At 49.8% G+C, this 25,595-nt stretch overlaps 1 protein-coding gene across 1 annotated transcript in view; it reads left to right on the forward strand.

The window, feature by feature from the left end:
- The window catches only part of B4galt5 (beta-1,4-galactosyltransferase 5), a 69,556-nt gene that overhangs the window by 41,141 nt on the left and 2,820 nt on the right, over positions 1 to 25,595 (forward strand). The window contains exons 2-8 of the mRNA XM_071609002.1: positions 10,696 to 10,830; positions 16,682 to 16,795; positions 17,896 to 18,020; positions 19,531 to 19,647; positions 21,085 to 21,272; positions 21,919 to 22,041; positions 24,784 to 24,885. Of these exons, the coding sequence (XP_071465103.1) occupies positions 10,696 to 10,830; positions 16,682 to 16,795; positions 17,896 to 18,020; positions 19,531 to 19,647; positions 21,085 to 21,272; positions 21,919 to 22,041; positions 24,784 to 24,885 (904 nt within the window). The remainder of the gene's footprint in view (positions 1 to 10,695; positions 10,831 to 16,681; positions 16,796 to 17,895; positions 18,021 to 19,530; positions 19,648 to 21,084; positions 21,273 to 21,918; positions 22,042 to 24,783; positions 24,886 to 25,595) is intronic.

Consider the following 25,595-nt stretch of genomic DNA (forward strand, 5'->3'; position numbering starts at 1 on the left):
TGGGTGTGTGGCAGGGGATTAGGGCAAGTCTCCCCCCCCCCCCCCCCCCCGCCCAAGGAGCACGTGCCTGTAGACAGGGTCAGTGTGGTGCTGTTCAGAATTTACAGTTTTTATTTGTAATTAGAATTTATTTTATCTTTTAAAGAAGGAAAGAAATAAGAACTTTTTTAACCTTCAGAAAACATTCTTTTGGATATGAATCTTTTATTATTGCATTTTCTTATACAGAGTAATGGGTTTCGTTATGGCATATTTATACATAAAATAACATTCTTTGATGGTATGCAGTCCCCTGCCTGTCCCCTGCCTTCTTCTGTAGTCTCCTTGTTATTTTCATGTCATCTCTTTAATCCAAGGTTCCACACATGAGGGAAAATGTGTAATTGTCTTTCTGGAAGAAAGACAATTCTCAGTTAAGTGGTTGCCGTACGTTCTCAGTTAAGTGGTTGCCGTAGGTTACTCAGTCGGTTCATTTTTGTTTAGACAACTTTTCCACGTCTTGTCTCATACACAGCTTAACAACGCACAGTTTAATAGACCCCCAGGTCACTGGAAATGTTTACACAGTACTTCACAGCTGTTCACTTTACCGTTTGGCTTTTGGTTTTAGTGGGAATAACAGCATGGAGAATAACTAAAGACTGACTCTGTGGATTTCTGTCTGAAATGGGAAGGACTGGGAAAGTAAAAGATCAAATTGAGTTTCTCTCCCCAAATAATTCTTTTGGGGAGGTATTAGGTATTGAATCCAGGGGTGCTTAAGCACTGAACCACATCTCCATCCCTTTTTATTTTTTATTTTGAGACAGGGTCTCACTGAATTGCTTAGGGTCTCAATAAGTTGCTGAGGCTGGCTTGGAACTTGCGATCCTTCTTCCTCACCCCCTGAATTGCTGGGATTACAGGTGTGCCACCATGCCTGGGCCCCAAAATAAGTTTTGAGATCATTTTCTCTGTTGATATGTGTACTACCCCACCCCCAGTTTTCTTTAACCACTTTTTATGTGAAAATAGACACAGGTGCTCCAAAACATTTGAATAGATGTGACAATGTTGCCAAAAAATTCCTTTCATCTTGAAATAAGAAAGCTGTATTTGTTTCTTAAATGTGTGCCACCGTGTGCTCACAACCTTGGACCTCAGCATCTCCTGGTGCCTGCTACGAGCGTCCAGTATTTTAAATAGATTTGAAATGCCGACATTCATGATCTCCATTAGAGCTGCAAATTTAGAAAATTTCATAAACCTTATAAAATGTGTGGGAGGCATCATGCCATCATGAGTATTGGCACCACTGCTGAAGTGGAGTATTGGAAACCGGTTACACCTGAGATGTACACAGTAAGGATCCAGATGAAGGTGGGGGGGGTCCGTGGGGAACCTAGCTGAGGGCTAGGTGTCGAGCCCCTGGGACACTTCCAGTGAGGTTGCTGAAGACATGGGCTCTGGACAAAAGACTGCTGAGAAATCTCTGCTCCAGATGTCAGTGACTTCCTCAGACCTCAGTTCCTCGTCTGTAAAATGGGGTAACCACCTGCCTATCCGTTACCGTGCAGATGAAGTGAGATGACACACAGGGATCTGGGAACAGCACATAAAGACTCAAATAAGTGCATTAATATTTTCGTAGGAATCCATTTCTTCATAAGCAGAACGAATGGATTCATGTTTTCAAAACACCTGATTGGTATAGAGCAGGTGATGTCAGATTGAGGGTAGAGTTCAATTATTTTTTAGGTTCTGATACTATAGTGACACAGCCACACAGTGTACATAGCAGCTGAATTCACAGTAGCTAAACTGTGGAACCAGCCTAGATGCCCATCAATACATGAAGGATAAGAAACTGTGGCATATATACACAATGGAATATTACTCAGCATTAAAAGAGAATAAAATTGTGGCATTCGTAGGTAAATGGATGGAGTTGGAGAAGATTATGTTAAATGATGTAAGCCAATCCCCCAAAACTAAAGGCTGAATGTTTTCTCTGATTAGTGGATGCTGATCTATGATGGGGTGGGGGGTCATGTCATGGGAAGAATGGAGGAACTTTGGATTGGACAAAGGGAGGGTGAAAAGGGGTAATGGGGGTAGGAAAGATGGTGGAATGAGGTGGTCATCATCGCCTTAGGTACACGTATGATTGCATGAAAGGTACGTCTCTACACTATGTACAACCAGAGAATTGAAATGTTGCGTTCCATTTGTGTACGATGAATTGAAATGCATTCTGTTGTCATGTACAACTAAGTAGAACAAATAAAAATAATACATAAATAATTAGGTAGCACAGGTTTTACAGATACCCTAATATGCAAATAAATAAATAAATAGATAGATAGATAGATAAATAGATAAATAAAATCTGTGCCTAGGGGTGTACCTGAGTGGCAGAGCGCTTGCCTAGCACATGTGAGGCAGTAGGTTCCATCCTCAACACTCCATAAAAATAAATGAATAAAATAAAGGTGTTGTGTCCATCTACAACTTAAGAAAAAATAATGTTTGTTCTTTTGACACGCTTCTTTTGACACACTTTGTTTTCCCTTTTTTGCGGTCCGGGGGTTGAGCTCACACACAGTAGGCAAGCGCCCTGCCCGAGCGCCTCCCCCCTTCCTAGTTCCTGTTGTGTCCTGGGGATATGCTTCTCACCTGGGAGGGGCACGCTGTGAGAGTGGCCATGAGCCCCCTGCCCATTTCCTTCTGTTGAGTCCCCTTTGCTTCTGTTCTCTGTTTTCCTCCCCGTCCTTAATTTTACTTTGAAAGCATGGGCATGTGAATGAGGTATAACCACGTATTCAGAGATCGGCTCCAGTGTTTTCCTAAAACTCCCACATTGTTGTCTGGAGGGGGTGTTGAGAGCCGAGAAACGTGATGAGTGAGCCCAGGGAAAGGACGCAGCCTGCGCTGCCCGCCAGGGATGGGGATGCTAAGCAGCTCCCTGCTGGCTCTGCAGCCCTCACTGGCCACCCTCTCTGCCTAGCATGAGGGTGTCCATGGCTTCACTCCTCCTGCCCACCTCTTCAGGATTCTGAAGACGTGCTTTCTTCCTGCTGCTTCATGTAGACAGAAAGGACAGACTGGCACAGTTTGGGTGCCCAGCTTAGAGTAACCAAAGCCTCACTCATTCATCCAGGAGGCTTGGTCTGGACAGTTCAGTCCATAATCATCTGGAGCTCCAGATTTTGACTAGGGCTGAATTTACTTGTTTGATTGATTTCTACTAGTCGGTCCCCTTGAATTGAAGTGCAGTCTTGGCCCACTTCTTCCATGCCAAGTGCAGCATATGAAGCCTTTTGTAGTCTGGATGCTCCTGCTCTAGCTGCACCTAGGTGCCCTTCATGGTGACCGTGCCGGGCTGACTTTAGTTGCTCAGGTGTGTTTTCTGCCTGTGCCTGAAAGTCTTCGTTTCTGCTCTTCCTTTCCTGTGTTAGGGCTCTTCCTTCAAGACCCCACCCCCACCCCCACTCCAGGAGGATTTTCCTGGCCCTCGTGATGTGACAGATGTGACTGGAGGCCAGGCCTCCTTGTTAGCCTTTTCCAAGATGACCCTGGGACTGTTCAGGTCGTTTTCCCTGGAGTGAAGGGCAGTCCTGGCACGTAACACCTATGTGATGACTCTTGGTGACCGTGTGCTTGAGACAGTTAGAAGGGCTCGTCACCAGTCTCTGTGACTGGGGTTCTGTGTCTGTTGTGAGGATGTGGGAAATCATGAGGGGTCTTTGCTAAGCAAGTTCGGGGAACCTTGGCTCTCCACATTCTCCCCTTAAGCATCCTGAGCTCTAGGTCAGCTCTGAGTCTGGCAGAAAAGTAAAGTAACCTACTTAACCTGGCAGTTGCAACAAATTTAATTAACAACAACTGTTTCTTTCAGAAAAAAAGAAATGGCAGCCTCACAGGGAGAGAGACTAGTGGTGATTATGCAAACACCCCTCACCTGCATCTGCCACTTGCTAGAATTTTGCCACATTCCATGTGGCTCCACAGACACCTGAACCCCCTGCGTGCATGTGCACATTTTTCTAACCATTTGGAAGTAAAGTTGTAGATATCTGATGCTAGCCCCCTACACACTTAAATACGCTCCTCCTAAGAAGAGGACACTCTGCATGACCACGGCGCTGTGATCACTCAAGAACCCGAGGTGGGCTCGGTGTGTTCCATGTTGAGGTTTCTTCCCCTTGTCTCAGTGTGCCTTTCGCCCTTCCTGTTTCCTGTTCATGGTTTAATAAGAGTTCATGTGCTGCATTGGGTATGTCTCTTAATCTAGAACGGTTCCAGTACTTTTATGTGATGCCCCACATTTTGGAATTCTCTTCTGATCTCCTCTGAAATAGGCTAGCAGGACCACTGGGTAGGAGGAGCCGGCTCCTCTTACTTGCCTGTGTTAGGAGGTGCAACCTGAGGATGCTGGGGTGCCTGGGTCGGGACCCTTGGGTGTGGGGGAGGGGTGAAGGTGGCTGCTACTCGTCCTGCCTTTTGATCTGGGTTCTGGTTACCTAGGCATATCCATGCCTAGGTATGAGCTGGGACCTTGGTGAGGGGTCAGCGAGCGCCCGCCTTTGCAGCGTTACACTTCCTTGCGTGATTAGCATGTGATACGTGGGGTGAGGCATGGGGCTGTGTTGTGGTTGCCTCCCTCCAGTTGGCCTTTCCCTTTCCCCTGAGGGTTTAGCAGCCCTGAGCCCTTGAGATCCGTGCCAGGGGGTGACTCAAGTGAGGCTTCAGACACCAGACCTGCCAGAGTCCTCCCAGATCCTTAGGGGTGTTTTTTTGTTTGTTTGTTTTGAACAGGGGATTGAACCCAGAGGCCTTAACTGCTAAGCTACAGGGCCTCGCTGAGTTGCTGAGGCTGGCTTTGAACTTGTGATCCTCCTGCCTCAGCCTCCTGAGTGGCTGGGATTACAGACAGGGCCACTGCCCAGCCCTTGATGGTTCTTTTTGTCCTTCAAGTGTACTCCATTAAGGATGTCGTGTCTGAGTGCTGTGTTCACAAGTTACTTGAGTTGTTTTCTGTGGGCCCTGTTTTTCTTGCTGGTAATTCGTTCATGGATTTCCTCGTTTTTTGGTGACTATTATTGACGTATAATGTACGTATTAAACCTGTGTGAGTAAGTGAGCAGCTTGATGGATCTTTACAGCTTGGACATGCCTAGGTAACCGGAACCCAGGTCCAAAGGCAGGACGAGTAGCAGCCACCTTCACCCGTCCCCACGCCCAAGGCGGGGCCCTCCGTGGGCACGTGGGTTGGGGAGCTGCTCTCAGACGATGCGCACACCCATCCCACCACACATGGCTTTGGTGTCTGGCTTTGCTCCACGTGACGTGTGGAAGCCCTCCCGTGGTCCCAGCTCTCTCCTGTTGCTGTGCAGTAGTCCCCAGATGGGGGCAGGTCACTGGTGAGCCTCTGGGCCATTTGATGTTCAGGACCCTCCCAACAACTCCGGGTCTCCTTTGTGCCCTCGTGCACTCCGCCCGCCGCGAGTCCTTATTCAGCCACTTGCCTTTGGATGAACTTTCAGTTTTTTCTTTTTTTCCCAGGGTTTCCTGTTACAATTAATGTCGCACAAGTTCTGGATAAACTTGTGCTTTATAGTAAGGGACATTTTTTTTTTTTTAATATTTATTTTTTAGTTTTCGGCGGACACAACATCTTTGCTTGTATGTGGTGCTAAGGATTGAACCCGGGCCGCACGCATGCCAGGCGAGCGCGCTACTGCTTGAGCCACATCCCCAGCCCGTAAGGGACATTTTTAAAGAGCTTTTCTGAGGAGTGGGAGCAGCAGGGAGCACTTTGGGGAGGAAGCTCATCTCTGGCCCTGCCCAGTGGTGAGGGCGCCGGGCCTTTTCTGGTGCTGGGTTCCGGAGAACGGAGTCTGGCTGGTGGGAAATAAAGGCTTCCAGTGCCATCGGGTCTCTCTGGAGCAGGGTGGCGCTGAGGAGAGTCCACTGCCTTGTCCCAGTCCTCGCCCTTTATCAGCACATTTACTTGTGAGTGCATCTCACTGTGTGTCCTCGTGTCCCTGGCGCCCTGTTCTGTGTAGCCACCGGGTGCCCTCCTTGTCCCCCTGGAGCTTGTGTCCTAGTGGGAGGCCAGGTAGGCTCGCAGATGTGTGGCCCTCCAGGGGACGCAGGAGCAGGGGCAGTGTGGGGAGGCTCTGGAGGGCGGCTTTCTCCTCAGCCCACCCTGCTGGCCTCCAGGGGGGCTGGCGAGCGAGCGGGGAGTGCGTGACATGCACGCTTAAGTGTCCGGCTTCTTTCTTCCCCTGTCGGGTTCATGATGTCAAATCAGGTGGCTCCTGATTGGGAGAGTCAATTTCATTGTTTTGTGAGGAATTTTTCCAAGTCATGGTCATTTTTAGTGTGTTCAAGGGGACCTGTGTCGCCTGATGACAAGTTGGAGGCTGGCTGGGATTCTGACGGAGGGGGAGAGTAGGTCTTCCTGTTAGAGTCCTGGGCAAGAGGAGGCAGGCTGCTCTCTTGGCCAGGAGGTAACCTTGGTCCCCTGCCTCCGGTGAGGCCCTGGCCCAAGGCTGCTGCACTGGCCTCTGGGTGTAACCTCAGTGGGGTTGATTTTTCTCAGCTGCACTGTGGTTTTGAGAGCTTCCTCACCTAGACTCAGGAAGAGGTGAGAATTGGTATCTGATGACATGCACAACGCAGGGTCCTTGTCCTGTACTGCGCTCACAGTTCTGGCCGCAGCCATCCGCTGCCTGCCCCCTGCCTGCCGAGGGAGCTCATCCTGGCGTCCTGGGGCTAGAGCTGCGCACAGTGAGGCAGGTGCCCAGCAGGATGAACAAGCAGCCAGCCGCTGCCCACTTAATATTGTGCTTTAACTGCTGTTCAGCCGCTGGCTCAGGCTCATGCTTCCGCAGTTTCCAGGGCGAAGGGCATGAGTTAGGTCATGAAGCGCCTGACTTTACCTGTTGGGTTTTGACTTGCAGTCATATAGCCTTAGGCGAATTACCTCTGGAGGGCTTGGTGTCCTAAACAGAAAGTTGAGATGGTATTTGTCACAGAGGTGTGAACCCTAAAGGGAAAGCTGGTGTGGGAGGGCACAGAGTTCCTCCTTAGGCCAGAGCCCTGGGCTGAGTCGTAAGGCTTCTGACAGAGACACTGGGAGGCCCTACGTTCATTCTCTACGACCAAGTGGCACAAAACAGAAGGGAGCTTAGCATCTGCTGCTAAGACAGGGGAGTCCGCTTCCACTGATCTCAGTGTGGGTCTGAGGAGCGACTGCTGAATACCTACCTGACCAAGGGGAGGACCCTCTAAAGTCCACTCACAGAAGTACCCCAAACAGAATTTCCCAAAGTGAGCTCTGCAGAGAGCCACTCCATGTCACTGGTTATTATGCAGAAAAAGGTGCTGGGTTGGGAAATGGCAGGTTAGGGAGCTGAACATTCTGGGAATTTCTGGGCCTTGAGTCACTGTACATTACAAATCTCCAGAAGGGGCCGAGTGGACAGTTCTTTCGCAACAGGTGGAGCAGGGCTCCTAGTGGCTTTCCTTGTTCCTGGGCTCCTCCGAGTGCACCTGGACCACTCTGTCACTGTGGGCGCTGCTTTGTCGAAGGCAGACAGCTGGGCCAGTGTGCAGAAAGAGCAAGGATGGGAGAGGGAGGCAGGTGAGAGGCAGCGGGTGAAGGGGACTGGGAAACACTGTGGCCTGAACCAGGGTAGACTTTTCTTTGCAGATGGTGTGCGGACTGTGTCTGTGTGCATGGAATCCGTCATTTCTGGGGTCTGTGGAAGCATGAGAGGGTGTTGAGGAGTGTCCTTAAAATCCCAGCTGGTCCCAAGCCTGTGAATTTGTGATTATTTCCTTTTGTTTGATAATATTTACTTCCTCAGTCTTTTTTATTTTTAAGCATTGTACTAGTTCCTGTGGATAATTAGAAAAAGTATTAGCAAGTGTGAATTTATTAGCTGAATGGTGGCACTAGCACAGGAGACACGGGCGGCAAACTCAAGACAAAAGTAAACAAAAGCCAATTTTGGAGATCTGTTTGAGAAATGGAAGAGAACTGGCCTGGTACCAAGGCTTCCTCCAGAACCACGTCAGCTGTGCTTGAGGGGTTAATAGGATGTGCCTGGCAGCAGAGGACAGAGCCCCTGCAGGTTAGTGGCAGCTCAGGGATGAAGATGGAGCCCGGGTGGGCATCTGCATGGCCAGGACTGTGAGGAGGAAAGATCCCTGCAGCCGGGAGGGAGCTGAAGACTTGAGAGCCACGTGGGTCTTGAAACCTGGGAGGGAGGTGGTGACAGTGTAGCTGGGCCAGGCAGTGAAGCAGAGTTAAGAGGGTTGCACACTGGGTCACTCCAGCACCTTCCGTGGCCCTGGTGGCGATGCCTGGAGAACCCGAGGCTGAAAGTAACTGGCGTTAGTTGGGTCATAGTTGCTGGCCTCTTAGGTTAATTTCAAGGATTGAGAAAAAGAATCACACACTTCAGGACACAATAAATACGGACGATTTTTATTTATTGGGTAACTGAAGTTCCCGGTAGCGGTGGGACAGCAATACGGTATCTGTCCCCCGAGAGCTGGTTATAGGTGCAAGCTCATGGGCCCTGCATACCCAAGGACTCGAGCCTTGCAGGAAACAGGCTTTCCGAAGATCTGGAGGAGCAGGACAGGCCTGGAGAGGCGTGGGGAGGCCATCCCACAGGAATTCACAGCTGGAGGCACAGCCGAGGGGGGAGGGCTGAAGGGGCTGGGCCCCTGTGGTCTGTGCGCAGGTGGGAGGAGTGGACTCTGCAGGCCCAGCACAGGCTCAGCTGTGCTGCTCCGTGAACACTGTCACTGGTTTAGCAGTCAGTGGGGATGAGGGGAGATTTCAGGGCCACAGCAACATATTACATAGCCCAGATGATAACATAGAACAAAGTTAGAAACTTGGTACGAAGTTGGAATCTTAGGGTCATTGGCTATTCATGGATGGCCGGCCCGCTGCGAGCCAGCACTGTGCTGTATTCTGGAGTTAGAAAATGAGACGTCACTCCTGTTGCTTAGGTTTCGCAGAATTACATGTTGCTTGGGTTTGGAAGCTCTCTTTTTCCTTAGCTTTTTCTAGCCATGATATCTGATCTGTTTTCTGACGGAGTCGGAAAGTAGCGGCGCCTTGGTCAGCTCAGAGCACTCTGAGCCACGCCCCACTCCTGACGCTGCACACTGACTTTCTGCTCATAGAGGGGACTTGGAATCTTTGGACGAGCTTGTGTCCATTTCATGTTGGCCTCTGGGGTTTAACACTGGGGAGTTGTGCCCGTCATTGTCCCCAGCCTCACTCCCATCACCACTACCAGCATAGATACCAAACACAGCCGCTTGGAATAAAGTAAATTGACTTTTGAGCGTCATTCATTCATCTGCTCAGTCACTGTTTACTCCCATTATGTCCCTGACACTCTGGTAATAATGATCAGTGTCAGCAGGGTGCTTCTGTTGAAGAGCAGAATTGGTGGCCCAGGCTGCACAGGCTGCCTGGAGGGTCATTCTGCTGAGGCCCGTGCTGCCTGCGGCTAGGCTAGAGTCCGGCCAAATGTTGGGGTGGTTCTACCTTCAGACACAGAGCTTGGATTGTAACTGGCCACCCATGAAGAACACCCCTTCTCCCTGATGAGGGGGAGTGAGTAAATAGAATGCCTGATTGGGAGTGTTTTAAAGCCACACAGTTTCTTGAAAATAGGCGCCCTCATGTTTGAGATGGCAAATGGGGTGCACGAGTTCCGTTCGACGTGTCTGTGATCTCCTGGTTTTGCATTCTAGAGAGACTTAAGGGACATCAGGTGGTCACCCTGCAGAGATGACAGTGACAGATTAGGCTGGCTAATCTGAATGCTCATCTGTTCAGTGTATGCCCAGGTGACAAGACCATGCTGCCTGCGCTTTCCCTGTTGCCTCGCACCGTTGTGCTGGTTGGTGGGGACGCAGGGCGGCTGGCATTCAAACCCCACGGGAGGGTGCAGCCTTAGTCTGCCATTTCAGGAGGGTTCACAGGACCAGACCCGGTTCCAGTGTGTGCAGAGGCAGAGGAGTCAGCAGTTTCAGTTCTCTGTGTGGGGCCATCTAGTGTGGAAAAGGTGGCCTTAAAGAGAGCAGAGACCTCTTAAAAATGATTTAATTGACTCATAAGAGTCTTCCTAGGGCTGGGGTTGTAGCTCAGCGGTAGAGTGCTTGCCTTGCATGTGTGAAGCCCTGGGTTCGATCCTTAGCACCATGTAAAAATAAATAAATAAAAATAAAGATATTGTGTCCATCTACAACTAAAAAAAAATTAAAAAAAAAAAAGTCTTCCTAGCATCACGGTGCTAGGACAGAGATTGGGGCTGGAGACCAGCTTTTCTACAACTGATGAGTATTGACAGAAATTCCCCTGAGCCCTTCCAGGAAATGTTAGTGTCCTGAAAACACTGAATCCAGTGTGGAAAGTAGAGATGTGGCCTTGTCGGGTTTTAGAGCTGAAAGAGGTTTTAAAGGTGCAAAAAGTAAAGAAATCCATGGCTCAGCGGTGGAGCGCTCGCTCACATGTGAGGCCCCGGGTCTGATTCTCAGCACCACATAAAAATAAATAAATAGAATAAAGACATGGTGTTCAATACAACTAAAAAATAAACGTTAAAAAAAAGAGAGAGAGAGAAACCCAAAGTCGCACGCTGCTGAGTTCCTGTGCTCTGCGCTCTTGTTCTGCAGTGAACACCTACCTCTTCATGATGCAGGCTCAAGGCATCCTTCTCCGGGACAACGTGCGGACGATAGGTGCCCAGGTGTATGAGCAGGTGGTGCGCAGCGCTTACGCCAAGAGGAACAGCAGCCTGAATGACTCAGGTATGTTCTTAGTAAAAGGGAGTCCTGGGGTGTCTCCTCCCAAGGGGTAAATTGGCTTGAAAATGGGAAAGGGTGCGTTTGAAGGCGGGGCGGTTGGCCTGGCCTCGCTGGCATCGCTCCTGCCCGGCGCCTAGCTCACTCCTGCTCACAGGCCTTGAGGGCGAATGGGTGGCTTGTTACCTCTCCTGATGCTTTTCAGGCAGGTAAAGGGCCTTTCAGAATACTCTCAAAGACCCCCTTCCCTGTAGTGGCTACCAGTGTCCTGCAGTAAGCAGGTTAGGGGTCTGCTTGGGACCACGGCAGAGCAGGAGTTCCAGAAGCTACTTGAGGAAATGGTTTTGACTTATTTTCAGGAAACGTGTTTGTCCAGCTGCTGGTGGGAAGGGGAGTTTGATCAGGCTCCTCGGACTCGCTGCATGGCTTAACACTGGGCTTGTTGATCTGTTTTTGAGGTACACGTGGTGGGGAGGGGTCATGTCTGTGTGGTGCTCTGCGGTGTCATAATCTGGCGCTGGTTGCTGAATCAGGAGAGGTGGTCCAGCTCTTTGTCCTCTTGGACCCACTTGAATTTTTCCAGCCTGAGACGTCTCCAGCCCCTGTTCACGGGTGCTGTTGTCGAATCTGAACGGATTTCCATTTCATGATGATCATGTGATTTGGGGACAGTTTTCACAAATCACAGTGGCAGAAAGGCAGCTCCTGGAGCAGGTGCAGTGGGTGTGCTGGCTTTCCCTCTGGCCAGGCGTGGCACTCATCTGTGGTCTGGTCTCTGCTGCGTGGTTGGGTCTGGTGTGTGAGCTTCCCTTGCTTAACACACACCTGAAATAACCAGCCTAGGAGACGCTCACTGTGGCTCACCGTCTGGGAGGTCCCAGGCCACGGTCAGCTGGCACCATTGCTTTGGGCCTGTGAGAGGCCGTGTGTCATGGTGGACACTGGGTTTGAATCTCAGCACCACAGCCAAATAAATAAATAAAATAAGAAATTTCATTAACAACTAATACAAATATTTTTTAAAAAGACTGTGCCCATCAAGTTCTTCACCTTTAAGATGAAGCTTTTCCTTTCTTTTTAACTTTTCCAGAAACTGAATACAACAAACCTTACAAAAGGAGGTTTTCCTGTCCAGCCTGGGATGGTTTAAAAAAAAATTAGAAGGGTCTGAGATTTTTACATAAGCACTCAAAATTTGCCTCCTATTTAACCAAGGATAATATGCTTTTCTGTGGCTTCTTAGATTCCATCTAAGCCCAGTTGTTTGTGTGTGTGTATATATATATATATATATATATTTTTTTTTTTTAGAGAGAGAGAATTTTTAATATTTATTTTTTAGATTTCGGCGGACACAACATCTTTGTTTGTACGTGGTGCTGAGGATTCTACCCGGGCCACACGCATGGCAGGCGAGCGCGCTACCGCTTGAGCCACATCCCCAGCCCGTTTGTGTATATTTTTAAGTAGGTTCTTTCCTCTGACTCAGTCCTGTCTCCTGTCATAAGTTCTGAGATGGTCTGAAGTTCACTGTAGAAAGTGAAATTGCTTTGCTGTGAGAATTACCCTATGGTACTTGGGAAATCAAGAGAAAGTATTGCTTCTTGAAGGGAAGTTAAATCCTTAAAAGATCGACCATCAGCCTGCCGCTGGCCAGTTTAGCAGCAACGTAGGTTGTGAGTCCGCAGAGTGATAAGCCCTTCGCCCCTTCTCCCCGATGGGCTTTGGATCCAGCGCTGTACCACTGAGCTACACCCCTGGCCCATTTTGCTTTTTATCTGGAGGCAGGGTCTTGCTAAGCTGCTGAGGATTTGGGATCCTCCTGCCTCAGCCTCCTGAGTGGCTGCGGTGCCACCACACGCAGCTGTTTGTTTTGACCCTGTCTGCTTTGTCTTCTGAGTTTTGGAAATGACATCTGACCACATCATTTCTCTGTCTCCTCTCTAGCCGCCCCCTCCTGTCTCCCTTTGCTGTTGATCCAAGCCAGGGCCTCAAGCCTGCTAAGATGGGGTACCACTGAGCCATACTCCAGCCCCTCCATTTTTTCGCAGGGAGAAAATAATCTTGGGGTTGGATAGTGACTTACCGACCCCTGCATTGGAAATTCAGCAAGCCTGTCTTTGAGCAGTTGCCTCATTAAGTAGGCACAGAAGACACTGATGTTGGGTAGAGGCCCCCTGAGCAGGGCGTGCAGTGACCCGCTACTTCTTGGCAGTCCCTGTGCCATCTTCCCAGGGCCAGAGCTGCTCATTTCCTCTGCCTCTTCCACAACTTTTTTGTTTGTTATTTGTTACCAGAGATTGTTATTTGTACCAGAGATTGAACCCAGGGATGATTAGCACTGAGCCACATCCCCAGCCATTTTTATGTTTGTTTTTTTTTTTTTGAGACAGGGTCTCACTAAGTTGCTGAGTCTGACTTTGAACTCACTATCCTTTTGCCTCAGCTTCTGGAATTGGTGGAATTACAGGCGTGCACCACTGCGCCCAGCTGTCTTCCATTTCTTTAAAAGGTTTCTATGGTTACTAAGAAAGTAGATTTAATTTATTTTTTATTTTTGCAGAGCTGGGGATGGGACCTAGGGCCTCGTGCATGCTAGATAAGCACGTTGCCACCGAGCCTCTTCCCCAGCCCCTTTTGACATTTTTGCTTAAAGGATTTAAAATAAGAAATGAGGAAATTAGGTTTTGTTTTGTTTTACCTCTAAGGTGTAGTGTATTTGAGAGGTGTTGTTTTTTTTTTCCCTTAAATGGCACATTATTAATGTAGAAGTCAGAAGAAAAGTATTGTTTTGTTTCATGCTACTTGTTACCGTGTTTATTTTTTCGATGTTTGAAGGAAGTAGAAGGCAGTTTATCTTCTGACACATCCCAAATAGCAGGATCCTTCCAGATGGAAATGTCTGGTCTCTTTTTGATTTTTTTCCCCCTCTGAAATTTCCTGTTTCCTGTTGAGGTTGTGCCTTTAAGGCTTGAAACTGCCCTTGCCTAGACTATTCCTCTTCTGTTTTTGTTGTGGCCTGTGGCCTTGAAGGTGTGTCTAATGGTGGTGCTGCTGTTCCCACCAGTTCCTCTCTCCTCACCAGGGCCCCGTGCCAACATAGACCCATCAGGGACATGTTGGTCAGCAATGGGACATCCTTTTTTTTTTTTTTTCTTAAGAGAAACACATCTCAGAATCATCCAGGGTCATAGTTAGTACTTGGGTTCTTCACATAGATTTTGAAGTCGTTATTACCTTCAGAAGGAGGGTTGGCCCGGGATCGGTTTGCATGTGTGAACTGAGAACTTGGAGCTACTTTCTGTGAAATAGTTTTGCCTCTAAGGCTTGGACTTCCTTGGTTTATGTCTTCACATTCTGGTTTCCACAAGTGCAGGTTCAGTGTCTCAGGACAGGTCTAGCTAGAAGGGCAGAGTCTTCCTTTGTTAAGACCCAGTTAAAATCCCCTTCAGGCCGCCTCTCATTGGGTTTTGCCATAGGTGCTTACAGAGTTGGTGCCAAGTCCATGTATTTTGAAAGAATTTAGTGATTCATTCAATTCTTGGAGGCCCTTTCTCAGTGCTTTTTAAAAAATAATCTGAGTTGAAGATTCTGCGGTTCTAGGTTGCAAAGTGAATGTGAATACCAAATCTTCATTTTCATGGAATCATCACGAATCTAAAAGGACTGGGAAAGAGACGTCAGTAAACACTGCAAGAGCCACGCAGCGCGGTGCAGAGGCCCAGCCCGGGCAGCCCGCCACGCACCAGCCCCCTCCTGTGTGCGCTTGGCGCTCCCCTCTATCAGTCTGGAAAGGCAGGCAGAAGGTCCTCTTCCCGGGCCCCAGTTATAGTCCCTAGGAAAAGGGCGTCTGCTGCCACCCTCTGCAAAGCCCACTGAAGTGAGGGGAAGGTGCATTCATTTTTTAATGTCAGGAATCCTTAAGAATGAAGAGGGGAAGGACCCTCCAGCCAAAAGCCTTGGAGGTCGGAAAGCAGAGGATAAGAGCAAACCCGTGGTAACAGACGTCTGGGTCCCGAGAATACTGACTGCTCATGCAGCAGCAGGGACAGCCACAGCCAGCCCAGACACCAGAGTCCCCCACAAGCCAGGAATCACCAATGTCTGCTGTTTTGGGAAATAAGAATTAAGGTGCAGCGAAGATGAAGCTGGGCTGGACGCTGTTGAAAAGTGGCCAAGGCCAGTTCTCCTCCCCAGGCATCCTAGCACGGGAGGACGCGGGAGGACGGGGACCTCAGACCTCAGAGTCCCACTGTTTCAGTCAGCTGTTCTGTCACCGTGACCAAGTGCCTGACAAGAACAACTTAAAGGAGGAAAAGTTTACTTGGGGCTCACAGTTTCAGAGGTCTCTGTCCACTGGTGGCCGACTCCATTGCCCTGGGACCTGGTGAGGCAGCGCGTCGTGGCAGAAGGGCCACTGCAGAGGAGGACTGCTCAGCTCATGGCAGGGTCTGGAAGCAGAGAGGGAAAAAGAGGAGGGGAGAAGGGGCCACAGGGAAGGTGCGTCTCCCAGGGCACCCCAGTGACCCTCCTCCAGCCATGCCCACCTGCCTGCAGTCACCAGTCAGTCAGACTAGGATGGGGGGATTTGAGTCAGAGCCCTTGCCACCCGGCTTCTCCCTCTGAATCCTGCTGCCTTACGGGAGCTTCGGGATGCCCCCATCCAAACCATCTCCTCTCCCCTGCTTGGCAGCTTAGCAAGACCTTCTGTCAAAGAGGGCTGGGGCTGGAACTCGGTGGGAGAGCGCTCGCCTACCACACCTCTTGCTCCTCCTCCTCTTCTTGCTCCTCTTCCTCTTCGCACTGCGTGGACAAAAGACTGACCGGGTGGCCAGCACAGTGAGGGACGGTAGAGCCTCAGTGAGGCACACTGATAGGAACTCTCCCAATTTCTGTGAGAAGTTCTTCATACATCCAGAAAGAAATTACTGGCTGCCTGTAAAGATTAAGAACTCGGGGGCTGGGATGTGGCTCAAGTGGTAGCGTGCTCGCCTAGCATGCATGAGGCACTGGGTTTGAGTCTCAGCACCAAATACAAATAAAACAAACAAACAAACAAGAACTGGAAGGCTTCAGCCCTAGCAGCCACAGTGCAGCCACCTCGGAGGCAGGGACACAGCACCTTCACGTCGCAAAGGGAGATTATTTCCAGTCGAGAATTCTATAAACTGAACCACACCGTGACTCAAAATGAGAAAGAACAGAAACTCTGAAATGCACAAGGTTTCAGGACTGCGCTTCCTCTCGCTCCCCTTAGGAAGCTGGGGGGGTGTGAGGCTCAGTGCAACGAAGGTCTTCTCCTCGAGGCCTTGACACAGCTAGAAAGCCACTGGTCACACCTCCCGCAGGGAGTGGAGTTGACAGTCCTTGGGCCACAGTAAGCTGAGCCAGAGGAAAGGCAGGAGGTGGCTCCAGGAAAGCTAGGGGCAGACTTCCTGGTGCTCAGCCCTGACATTTACTACACCATCACGTCCACACTGCCGAGGACCCCAACCCCAGCTAGGGTAGGTGACGGTAGGGACCCTGGGGGCAGGAACTGGAGAAGGGAGGGGGTGACCTCCTCACCTCCTGTAGTAGGAAGTGGCCGACCAGCTTTGAGGCCACTTTAGGGCTGATAGAGGCAAATACTCAGTGTAATTGTCCCCAGGAGGGAGAGAAGAAGCCTGTGGCAGGAGGGGAACCTGGTTAAAGCCGTCCCCTCCAGTTCCCTTTCTATCAGTGGGTTCCTGTTTTAAGTGGTGGCTTAAAGCCACCCATGCCTGCTCCCAGCTGCACCGAGGAAGGCCTCTCCAGAGGCAGGAGGGATGGCGTTGCTCTCATGGACCGCTCTGAGTTGCTTTTCCCCTTGTCCCCCCAGATTACCCTCTTGACTTGAACCACAGTGAGACCTTCCTCCAGACCACGACCTTTCTTCCTGAAGACTTCACCTACTTCGCCAACCACCCCTGCCCCGAGAGGCTCCCTTCCATGAGTGAGTAGAGCGCCAGCTCCCCAGCCTCTGCTTTGAAGCAGATTAGTGTTTGTGTTTGTTGAACTCGCAGCGGGTCCGTCTGCTGGTCTCCCTCTCTGAAGCCCATAAACACTCCTGGCCTCTGGAGGCGGCCCGCTGCAGGCATTGGTGCTGGCTCCGCGTCACGCCTCCCAGGCTCGCCTGGGCTCGGCTGCTGCTCCTGCCCCTTGTTTATAAGCTGTGGTCTATTAGGTTGTCCTGGAAAAGGCAGAGACAGCCAACTGTGTCCCCTTGGTACAGATCACACTGTTGTTAGCCAGTTGGGTAGGCATATGTTATTTTCTTCACAAGCTGCTGTGTGTTTGAAAAAGTCTTGGGCCTGGTGCAGTGGCACACGCCGTCATCCCAGTGACTTGGGACACTAAGTTTGTGGCCAGCCTCACCAACTTAGCAAGACCGTCTCTCTAAATAAAAAATAAAAGGGGCTGAGGGTAGCTCAGTGCTAAGGCACCCTGCATCACTACCCAGCATCACTCAGCCAGCCAGCCAATAACATCAGTTTGTGATATTTTTTCTGTTGGAACTCCACGTGTAATCTGACACATTGACAGCTCACGCTTTTTCTGTACTTTGGGGCTTCTTAGTTGTGCTTTTTATTTTTTAAGACAGAAGCTAGTGTTACCACGTCATCCTTTTGCTAGCATTTATTGTTTGTTGAGTGTGTCCTCAGCCTAAGTCAAAGACTAGTGTTCTGAGACTGGACACGATCCCCTGGGCCCCGGCTCACGGGCAGGTGAGTCCGGAGACAGCAGTGTGATTGGACCTGCATCAGGAGCGGGCTAACACACCTGAGCTCAGCCACTCTGTCCTTCTCTGAGAAACTCAGCTGCCGTTCTGCACCCTGGGACGAACTCTGAAGTCCTAACTCCTTGAGCAGCTTCTTATGGATGGCAGTGCTCCGCTGAAGTGCAGAGATGGAAAGCCACACAGAGGACCCCACTGTCCCCTGGCACACAGTCAGATGTGAAGGCTCAGAACTTCTCCAGAGAATGAAACCCTGGATAGAGGGGGAAAACAATCATTTTTTGTTCTTTTAATTTTATTTTTCCCTCTCTCTTCAGAGGGCCCAATAGACATAAACATGAGTGAAATTGGAATGGCTGACATTCATGCACTCTTCTCCAGAGACCCGACCATCAAGCTCGGAGGCCACTGGAAGCCTTCGGATTGCCTGCCTCGGTGGAAGGTAGGCCGTGAAGTTGGACCCCAAGAGCTGGAGGGTTCATCTGGGGTTTGCCATCCTTTCTAACCACCCAGGAATTCCTAATTGTGGCCTTTTTAAATTTGCCCTCCTCTAACACCACACCCCCAACACATTTGCATTTAGTACTGCAAAATACTGAATATTTTGAAGACATGAGTTTTCCCTAGGACTCTTGTGTAGCCACAGGAATTTGCATCATCCTAATGATGAAGCAAGACCCTTTTGTCTTCCTCACAGGAGTATTAGCAAAGCAGGGGGTGGTAGGTCTCGGGTGACACATTTGCAGGAGTCCTCTCCAGTCCTCTCGTGTTTCAGGCCTGATCGCTATAAGATCAGTGGGAGAGAAAGCAGAGTCAGGTCGACACTGAGGTTCATCCAGTGGTGTGCTGTGTGACCAGGTCAAGAGAGGAGACTTGACATGGTGCAGGTTGAGCTCATGACATCAGCTTAAATCTGTTCTTTCAGCAAGTGTTTCTTAAGGAAGGCTTCTGTGCTGGTCCCTTCAGGCGCTCGTGGTGCGCAGAGGTCAGGCAGGTCTGGAGCGCAGCAGTGTCCCACCCATCACTGGGATGTAAAATCAGTCTAACAACAAGCTCTTAGAAATATGTACATAGAGCCAGGTACAGCAGTCACACCTATAATCCCAGTGACTCAGGAGGCTGAGGCAGAAGGATCACAAGTTTGAGGTCAGCCCTGGCAACTTAGCAAGACCCTGTTTCAAAATCAAAAGGGCGGGGCTGGGGTTATGGCTCAGCGGTAGAGCGTGTGCCTCGCACATGCAAGGCCCTGGGTTCGATCCTCAGTACCACATATAAATAAATAAATAAAGTTAAGGACTGGGGATGTGGCTCAAGCGGTAGTGCGCTCGCCTGGCATGCGTGCGGCCCAGGTTCGATCCTCATCCTCAGCACCATATACAAACAAAGATGTTGTGTCCGCCGAAAACTAAAAAAAAGTAAATATTAAAAAATTCTCTCTCTCTCTCTCTCAAAAATAAATAAATAAATAAAGTTTAAAAAAAAATCAAAAGGGCTGGTGCCGAGCTCATGGTAGAGCACTCTTGGATTCAGTCTTAGCTGCACTCCCACAAAACGTACAGACACACATGCACTTTTGGCTATGTATGTGATAATGTACGGGATAGTCTGTAAGTGTGCAGTGTGCATACAGCTGAAAGCTTGTTCTGATTTACCCATATGTTTACCTGTCTGTGGGTGTGTTTGCGTGTCGTGTCACAGTGTAGAATGCGTGTCTTCTGGGTGTGTTCTAGCGTGGATTGGTGGAGCAGGCCCTCCCTGTACACGCTGTGGTGATGTAAAAATGAGATTCGATTTGTTCTGGGGTGGACTTGCTAGCTCAGGTCTGTATTAGAGAATGTCAAGGACTCCCTGGGGACGGCCCAGACATCTGCTTCACTGTGAAGCAGAAGTTCAGGAACTAAGTTCAGGGACTAAGAAGTTCAGGTGACCTGTTTTGCTGTAATCACCTCCAGGTGGCGATCCTCATCCCCTTCCGGAACCGCCACGAGCACCTCCCGGTCCTGCTCAGACACCTGATCCCCATGCTCCAGCGCCAGCGCCTGCAGTTTGCGTTTTATGTGGTCGAGCAGGTACGTGGTCCTGCTCTCCCTCTCCTTTCTCTTTTGGGACCGCAGTGTAGAAGGCCGGCCCGTCTTCAGTGTGAAGAGCCAGGGAGCTGAGATCTTCGGACTGAGCTCCCTGAGGGGGGAAGGGCAGAGACCCTTCTGCGCTTGGTGTGAGACGTTGACTGGCCCCGGCAGATTCAAGTCCGGGATGGAAACGCTGCCTGCCTGCCTGCCAACAAAGGCCTCTTGTTATGGGGTTTTGCTGGCAGCTGCCTTGGGTGACGTCTTTAGGCTCCCAACCCTTAAGATAGGAGCTGCCTGTTGGTCCAGCTCAGAGAATATGGCCTTGGAGTCAGGAGACTGCACCTGCTGTTAACCAACCACGTGGCCCAGGACTTTCACAGACTTCTAAGCCTTGGGGTTGGTTTTGCTTCAGTCTAGGAGTATTGGATTAGATTTAAGTCTTTTTTTTTCCCCAGTCCCATGTGGTATTTTGCCTGGCTCAGTTACAGTCACATTATTGACCAGGCTTCTTAGGCACATTTTAAACATGTGATGCTTTAACTAGAAGCTCTAGGGACAAATGAACGGTTGACAGATTCCCCTCAGTGCTCCGATTCTCAACTCTGCGCACTGTTGGCAAACCTGTCCCCCCTCCCGGCAGGCCTCTGAGCCTTGTCTGGCCTCCCCAGGGGTCTCACAGGGAGTGAAGCCCAAGGAATGAGCACCACTGTTCTAACAGGGGAGGGAGTTCTGTTTGCAAGAGAAGAGCCCAGGGTGCTCTGGAAAGGAGCTTTCATTTCTGCATTGCTGTGGCTGGTTGACATTGCTGTAAAACGTCTCCGCTCATTAAGTACCAGATCAGGTGTTTTGGTTAAACCTCACGCGCCTATCCTGAGTCGGGAGTTTTGTTATTGGCAAGAGTGAGCAAATGCTGGCATTTAGATAAGTTAGGCGCTGCCTGTTGTGCACTAGCGTCTTCATAAGTCACCAGCCTCTTTATTCAGGGGCAGGAGTCTCTGGTGTGTTCAGGGACAATTGTCTTAGTTGAACCTTCAAAATAAAACAAGTCAAACAAAAACCTCTATTATTATATTTGGTTATGAAATAGAAACGGCAGATTGGTCGGCGTGCTGGTGGCAGGTGCTAGGGATGTGGTAAGAAGCAGAAGTGGCTGTGTCCCTCACCTGGTCTCCCTGTGCGTACTGTTATGGGCTGGAACTTTTGCCTTTGGCAGTCTAGGGGAGAGAAGCTTGGCTTTCTCACCTCTTACTGCCAAAGAAGTCGAGGCCAGAGGTCTTTTGACCTCTGGGTCACAGCAGGTGTCATTGATGAGAGGTGCTGGTCCCACTCACAGGAGCCCAGGGGTCTCTTTCGTTGGTTCTAGTAAGTTCTTTCTGCCTAGCAAGGATTGTGGGGGGTTTTTCCAGGCTCCTTTTCAAAAGAGAGTTCTTCCTTTAGGTCGGGACCCAGCCCTTCAACCGAGCCATGCTTTTCAACGTCGGCTTTCGAGAGGCGATGAAGGACCTGGACTGGGACTGTCTGATTTTCCATGATGTGGACCACATTCCAGAGAGTGACCGCAACTACTATGGGTGTGGACAGATGCCCAGGCACTTTGCCACGAAGCTGGACAAGTACATGTATCTGTGAGTGTCATTTCCCTGAATGAAAAGGTCTCATCTGAAAGGGTGAGAGATGCAGAGACCCTGAAATGCAGTTAGCTGCGGCCCCGTGTCCAGCAGCTGGTGAAGGGACAGCAGGCTGTGACACGTCATGCAGTGGAGTGCTGCCTGACAGACCCAGGAATGATGTGCTGACTCCCACCACGGCGCAGGGCAGCCGTGAGCCCTGCCAAATGAAAGAAGCCAGGCACAGAGGTCCTGGTTAGAGTAGCATGTCCTGTGTGTGAAAGGTCCACTTAGGGCAAATCTGTAAGATAGAAAGGAGATCACAGGCACCTAGGACTGGGGGCTTGGGGTGGTGACTGCTGATGGGTACAAAGCTTCTCGGAGGGTGATGAAGTACACTGATAATGATTGTGGCATGGTCATACACAGACAGCTGTTGAATCACTCCCTTTGAATTGGGGGTCAGGAACATCTCTGTAAAGCTATGGTTAAAAACCAAATAGGACAAATTCAGTCCTCTCCTTTGGTGTGTGTCAGCACCAGGAGACAAATTCAGCTGGCTCAGGCCAGCAGCTTGGAGAGGCCGTGGGCGCTCCGCTGAGCTGGCCCGCTGAACAAGAGGCCGTCCTTCGACACACAGGAGACACGCTCGCTCTCCCTGCAGGCTTCCCTACACTGAGTTCTTCGGTGGAGTAAGTGGCTTAACAGTGGAGCAGTTTCGGAAGATCAACGGCTTTCCCAATGCTTTCTGGGGCTGGGGCGGAGAAGACGATGACCTCTGGAACAGGTACTGCCCTTAGCTCGGGTGCTGAGGCTGCGTGCAGGCTGCCCGCCAGGCAGAGCAGCAGCCAGGACGACACAAATGTCCCAGGAGCCACCTTTCTTTCTTTTTTCCCCAAGGATGGGGGATTGAACCCTGGGTTGCTGTACCAATGAGTCCTTTCTATTGTTTATTTTGAGACAAAGTGTTGCTGAGGCCGTCTTTGAACTTGCCATCCTCCTGCCTCAGCCTCCAGGTCACTGGGATTGCAGCGTCTGCCGTCTAGTAGCCATATTTTAAAAGATTCAATTAAAAGAGGTGAAATTCATTTTGGTAGTGTATTAACAAAATATTTAACACCCTATATTCAAAATAGTATTTCAGTGTGCAGTCGATGTAAAATGCCCGTGAGTTGACCCGCTTTCAGTCTTTGAAGGCTGCTGGGCACTCTGTGCTCATAGCCCCTGCCCTTCTTTAATGACAGAGACCAGAGTATTTGCAGTCAGAAAAATGTTTTTTATGTATTTTAAAAAATGATAGTTATCACCTTACAAAAAAACTACCTCCCACCAAAGCAGCTGTTTTCTTTTTGTTCTCTTTTGACTGTAAAAATAAACCTAAATGATTTTTCTTATAATAAGGAATATACTTGGGCTGGGCATGTGGCTCAAGTGGTAACGCACTCGCCTGGCATGCGCGGGGCATTGGGTTTGATCCTCAGCACCACATACAAATAAAAATGTTGTGTTCACCAAAAACTGAAAAATAGATATTTAAAAAATCATTCTCTCTCTCAAAAAAAAAGGAATATACTCATTATTAAATACAGGTGATTACAAAAATTCATTACCCACAACCTGAACACCCAGAAATAACATTCATTACCATCTCAGTGAGTTTGTCTTTAAATAAAAAGTGGAAGGTGGCGCAGGTACAGTGGCGCACATCTGTGATCCTAACTGAGGCAGGAGAATCTCAAGTTTGAGGCCAGTCTTGGCAATTTAGTGAGACTCTATCTTGGGGGGAGGGGGGGGCTAGGGATATAGCTCAGTGGTTGAGAAACCTGGGTTCAATCCCTAGTACTACCAAAAAGAGAATTAAAAGTGATAAGTGGAAAGTTGGGGACATGGCTTAGTGGTAGAGCACCAGACTAGCATGTGTGAGGCCTGGGGTTCAATCCTCAGTAACTATCCTCTGCCCCCCAAAATGTATAAAATCTCTGTGCTCCCCCCACACCAAAAACAAAGATATAAAATCTCTGAGCAGGGCTGGGGCTATGGCTCAGCCATAGAGCACTCGCCTAGCACGTGCGAGGCCCTGGGTTCGATCCTCAGCACCACATAAAAATAAATAAAATAAAGGTATTGTGTCCAACTACAACTAAAAAGTAGTATTAAAAAAAATAAAAAATAGTAAAATAAAATCTCTGAGCATCAGTTTTTTAGATCTGTAAAATCACAGTAGCATGAGTCTCAGGGACGTGAGGATCAGGTGAAGACGTTATGGTGCCCCTTCCCAGTGTCTGACCGGCAGTGTGACATATTAGATGTATTGCGGGTAGGATGCCAACATTAAGTCACGTTCAGTGAGTGGCTCATGTAATCCTTTCTGCGGTTGTGCCCTGCTTTCTCTAACTGTCCTTGTCGTGTGCTGCCCACCCTTTCCCTACTGTAGAGTATGACATAGTGACATTCTGTTTACCGATTGCTTTTTCGCACCTGGGAAGAAGCCCTAGAAATGATGCAGCCAAAATAGGACTGTTTTAAGGCCCTTAAGCTACATTATGACAAGTTGATACCTTAAGTTTGCACGTGGCCAGCATTCTGTGTGCTAAGTGCCCACATCACCAAAGCCTCCCTAGTAAAGTGGCGTTTTGGTCGTGTGCGGTTTGTCCCTGCTGTCCCAGGAGGCTGCACTGTACACGCTCATGTGAACTCTCCGGTGTGAGTGGTGGGTGTTTATACATTGATGAGTAAAGAGTAATAATAAGGAACAGGTGCGAAAGGATTCCCACCGTCTGTTTACTTTCTGGCTTAGCTTTTGAAAATAAAGTAAATGTTGGTCATTAATTGCAAGTTAATTTTCTGTAAGTATTCAGATGACACGCAGGTATACAAACCCAGAAGGGTCTGAGTGTCCTCCCAGTGCCGTCGTCCTGCCCCTTTCCCTGGTAGTGCCCATGGAACAAGCTCTACTCCTTTTCTATTGGTGACTGTCAGAAGTTATAACTGTGAACCTCCTTGTTCATATGTGCAGGCATTTATTTAGACTAAATAGTTGTGCAGCTAACAGCCAAGAAATCCACGCATTTCTGCTGGACATGGTGGCGCACACCTGTGATCCCAGCAACTCATCAAGACCCTGTCTCAAAATAAAATTTAAAAAGACCCAGTGGGTATCTCAGTGGTGAAGCACCCTGGGTTCTCCAGTATGGGGTGGGGGTGCAGAACTTAAGCATTTGTAAATTCAGATTTTTTTGCCAAACTCTCCTTAAAAAAAAAAAAAAATCACTTTGCCCTTAATTCTTTCAAAGCCGTCAACTCTTCATGGAAAGAACTGTTTGTGTTGTTGTTAATTTGTGTATGATGCAATTAAATTGCAAAACTTTGATATTAGGCACAGTTAGCATGAAGTCTGGGTGGGAACCGCTAGCCTCTGCTGAGCGGCTGTCTGGCGAGTGGTGCAGGCTGGCGCTGGGCACGTTGGCCCCTGGTAGGAGCTGTTAACTGGAAGTCCAAGTGGCGTGACTGGCGGGTCTTGCTCCTGCAGAGTGCAGAACGCAGGCTATTCTGTGAGCCGGCCGGAAGGTGACACGGGGAAGTACAAGTCCATCCCTCACCACCACCGAGGAGAAGTGCAGTTTCTTGGAAGGTTGGTGCCGCGTCCCCACTAGACCTCTTGTTCCAGCCCCCTCCCTGCCGCAGGCCCGGCCGGGGCGGATGACGGCGCTGCAGGTGTTCTGATGTAACTGTGAGGCCGGTACCAGGGGGACAGACCATTGGAGGAAATGTGGGCAGCCACGTCTCTCAGGGGGTCTCCTCTCAGCCCACAGGGAGGTAGGAGAAGCCCCCTGGGTAGGTTGCCTCGTCGGCTGGGGCTGCGCAGGTGCTCCCGAGCTTCACCTGTGGCCTTGGCAGCTGGGTTCCCTCTTGTCTTTTAAAAGTAAGGTGCAAGTAGGCACAGTGACATTCTCCATGCTCCTAGAGTGACTTTTCCTGGGCCTTGCAGACTGAGAGGTGGACTTTCTGTAGAAAGCAATTCTGATCCCTTAGCTCTGTCCCTGGGGGAGGGATGGGCACGGACACACTGTCACTGTCATTGGATTTGTCTATAATGTCTCACCTCCCTTCCCCACTCTGTCACCCCCAGCAAGTCAGTTAACAGGGCTGAGCCGTGGCTCCTCGCTGGCTCGGGGCTGGCCGGTTAGTGAGGTGACCAGTGAGCGCAGGCCGGCGGCAGCTGGGGGTGTCTAGGAAACTAGCGCCAGAAGCCGCGGCAGGATGGCCGGCCACCGCCTGTGGCCCAGAAGTGCTGGCCTGGCTCCTCCCCCTGGGCTGCCCTGCTCCGCGCCTCCGTGAAGC

The sequence above is a fragment of the Marmota flaviventris genome, chromosome 2 (genome assembly GCF_047511675.1).
Source record: "Marmota flaviventris isolate mMarFla1 chromosome 2, mMarFla1.hap1, whole genome shotgun sequence".
Lineage (NCBI taxonomy): Eukaryota > Metazoa > Chordata > Mammalia > Rodentia > Sciuridae > Marmota > Marmota flaviventris.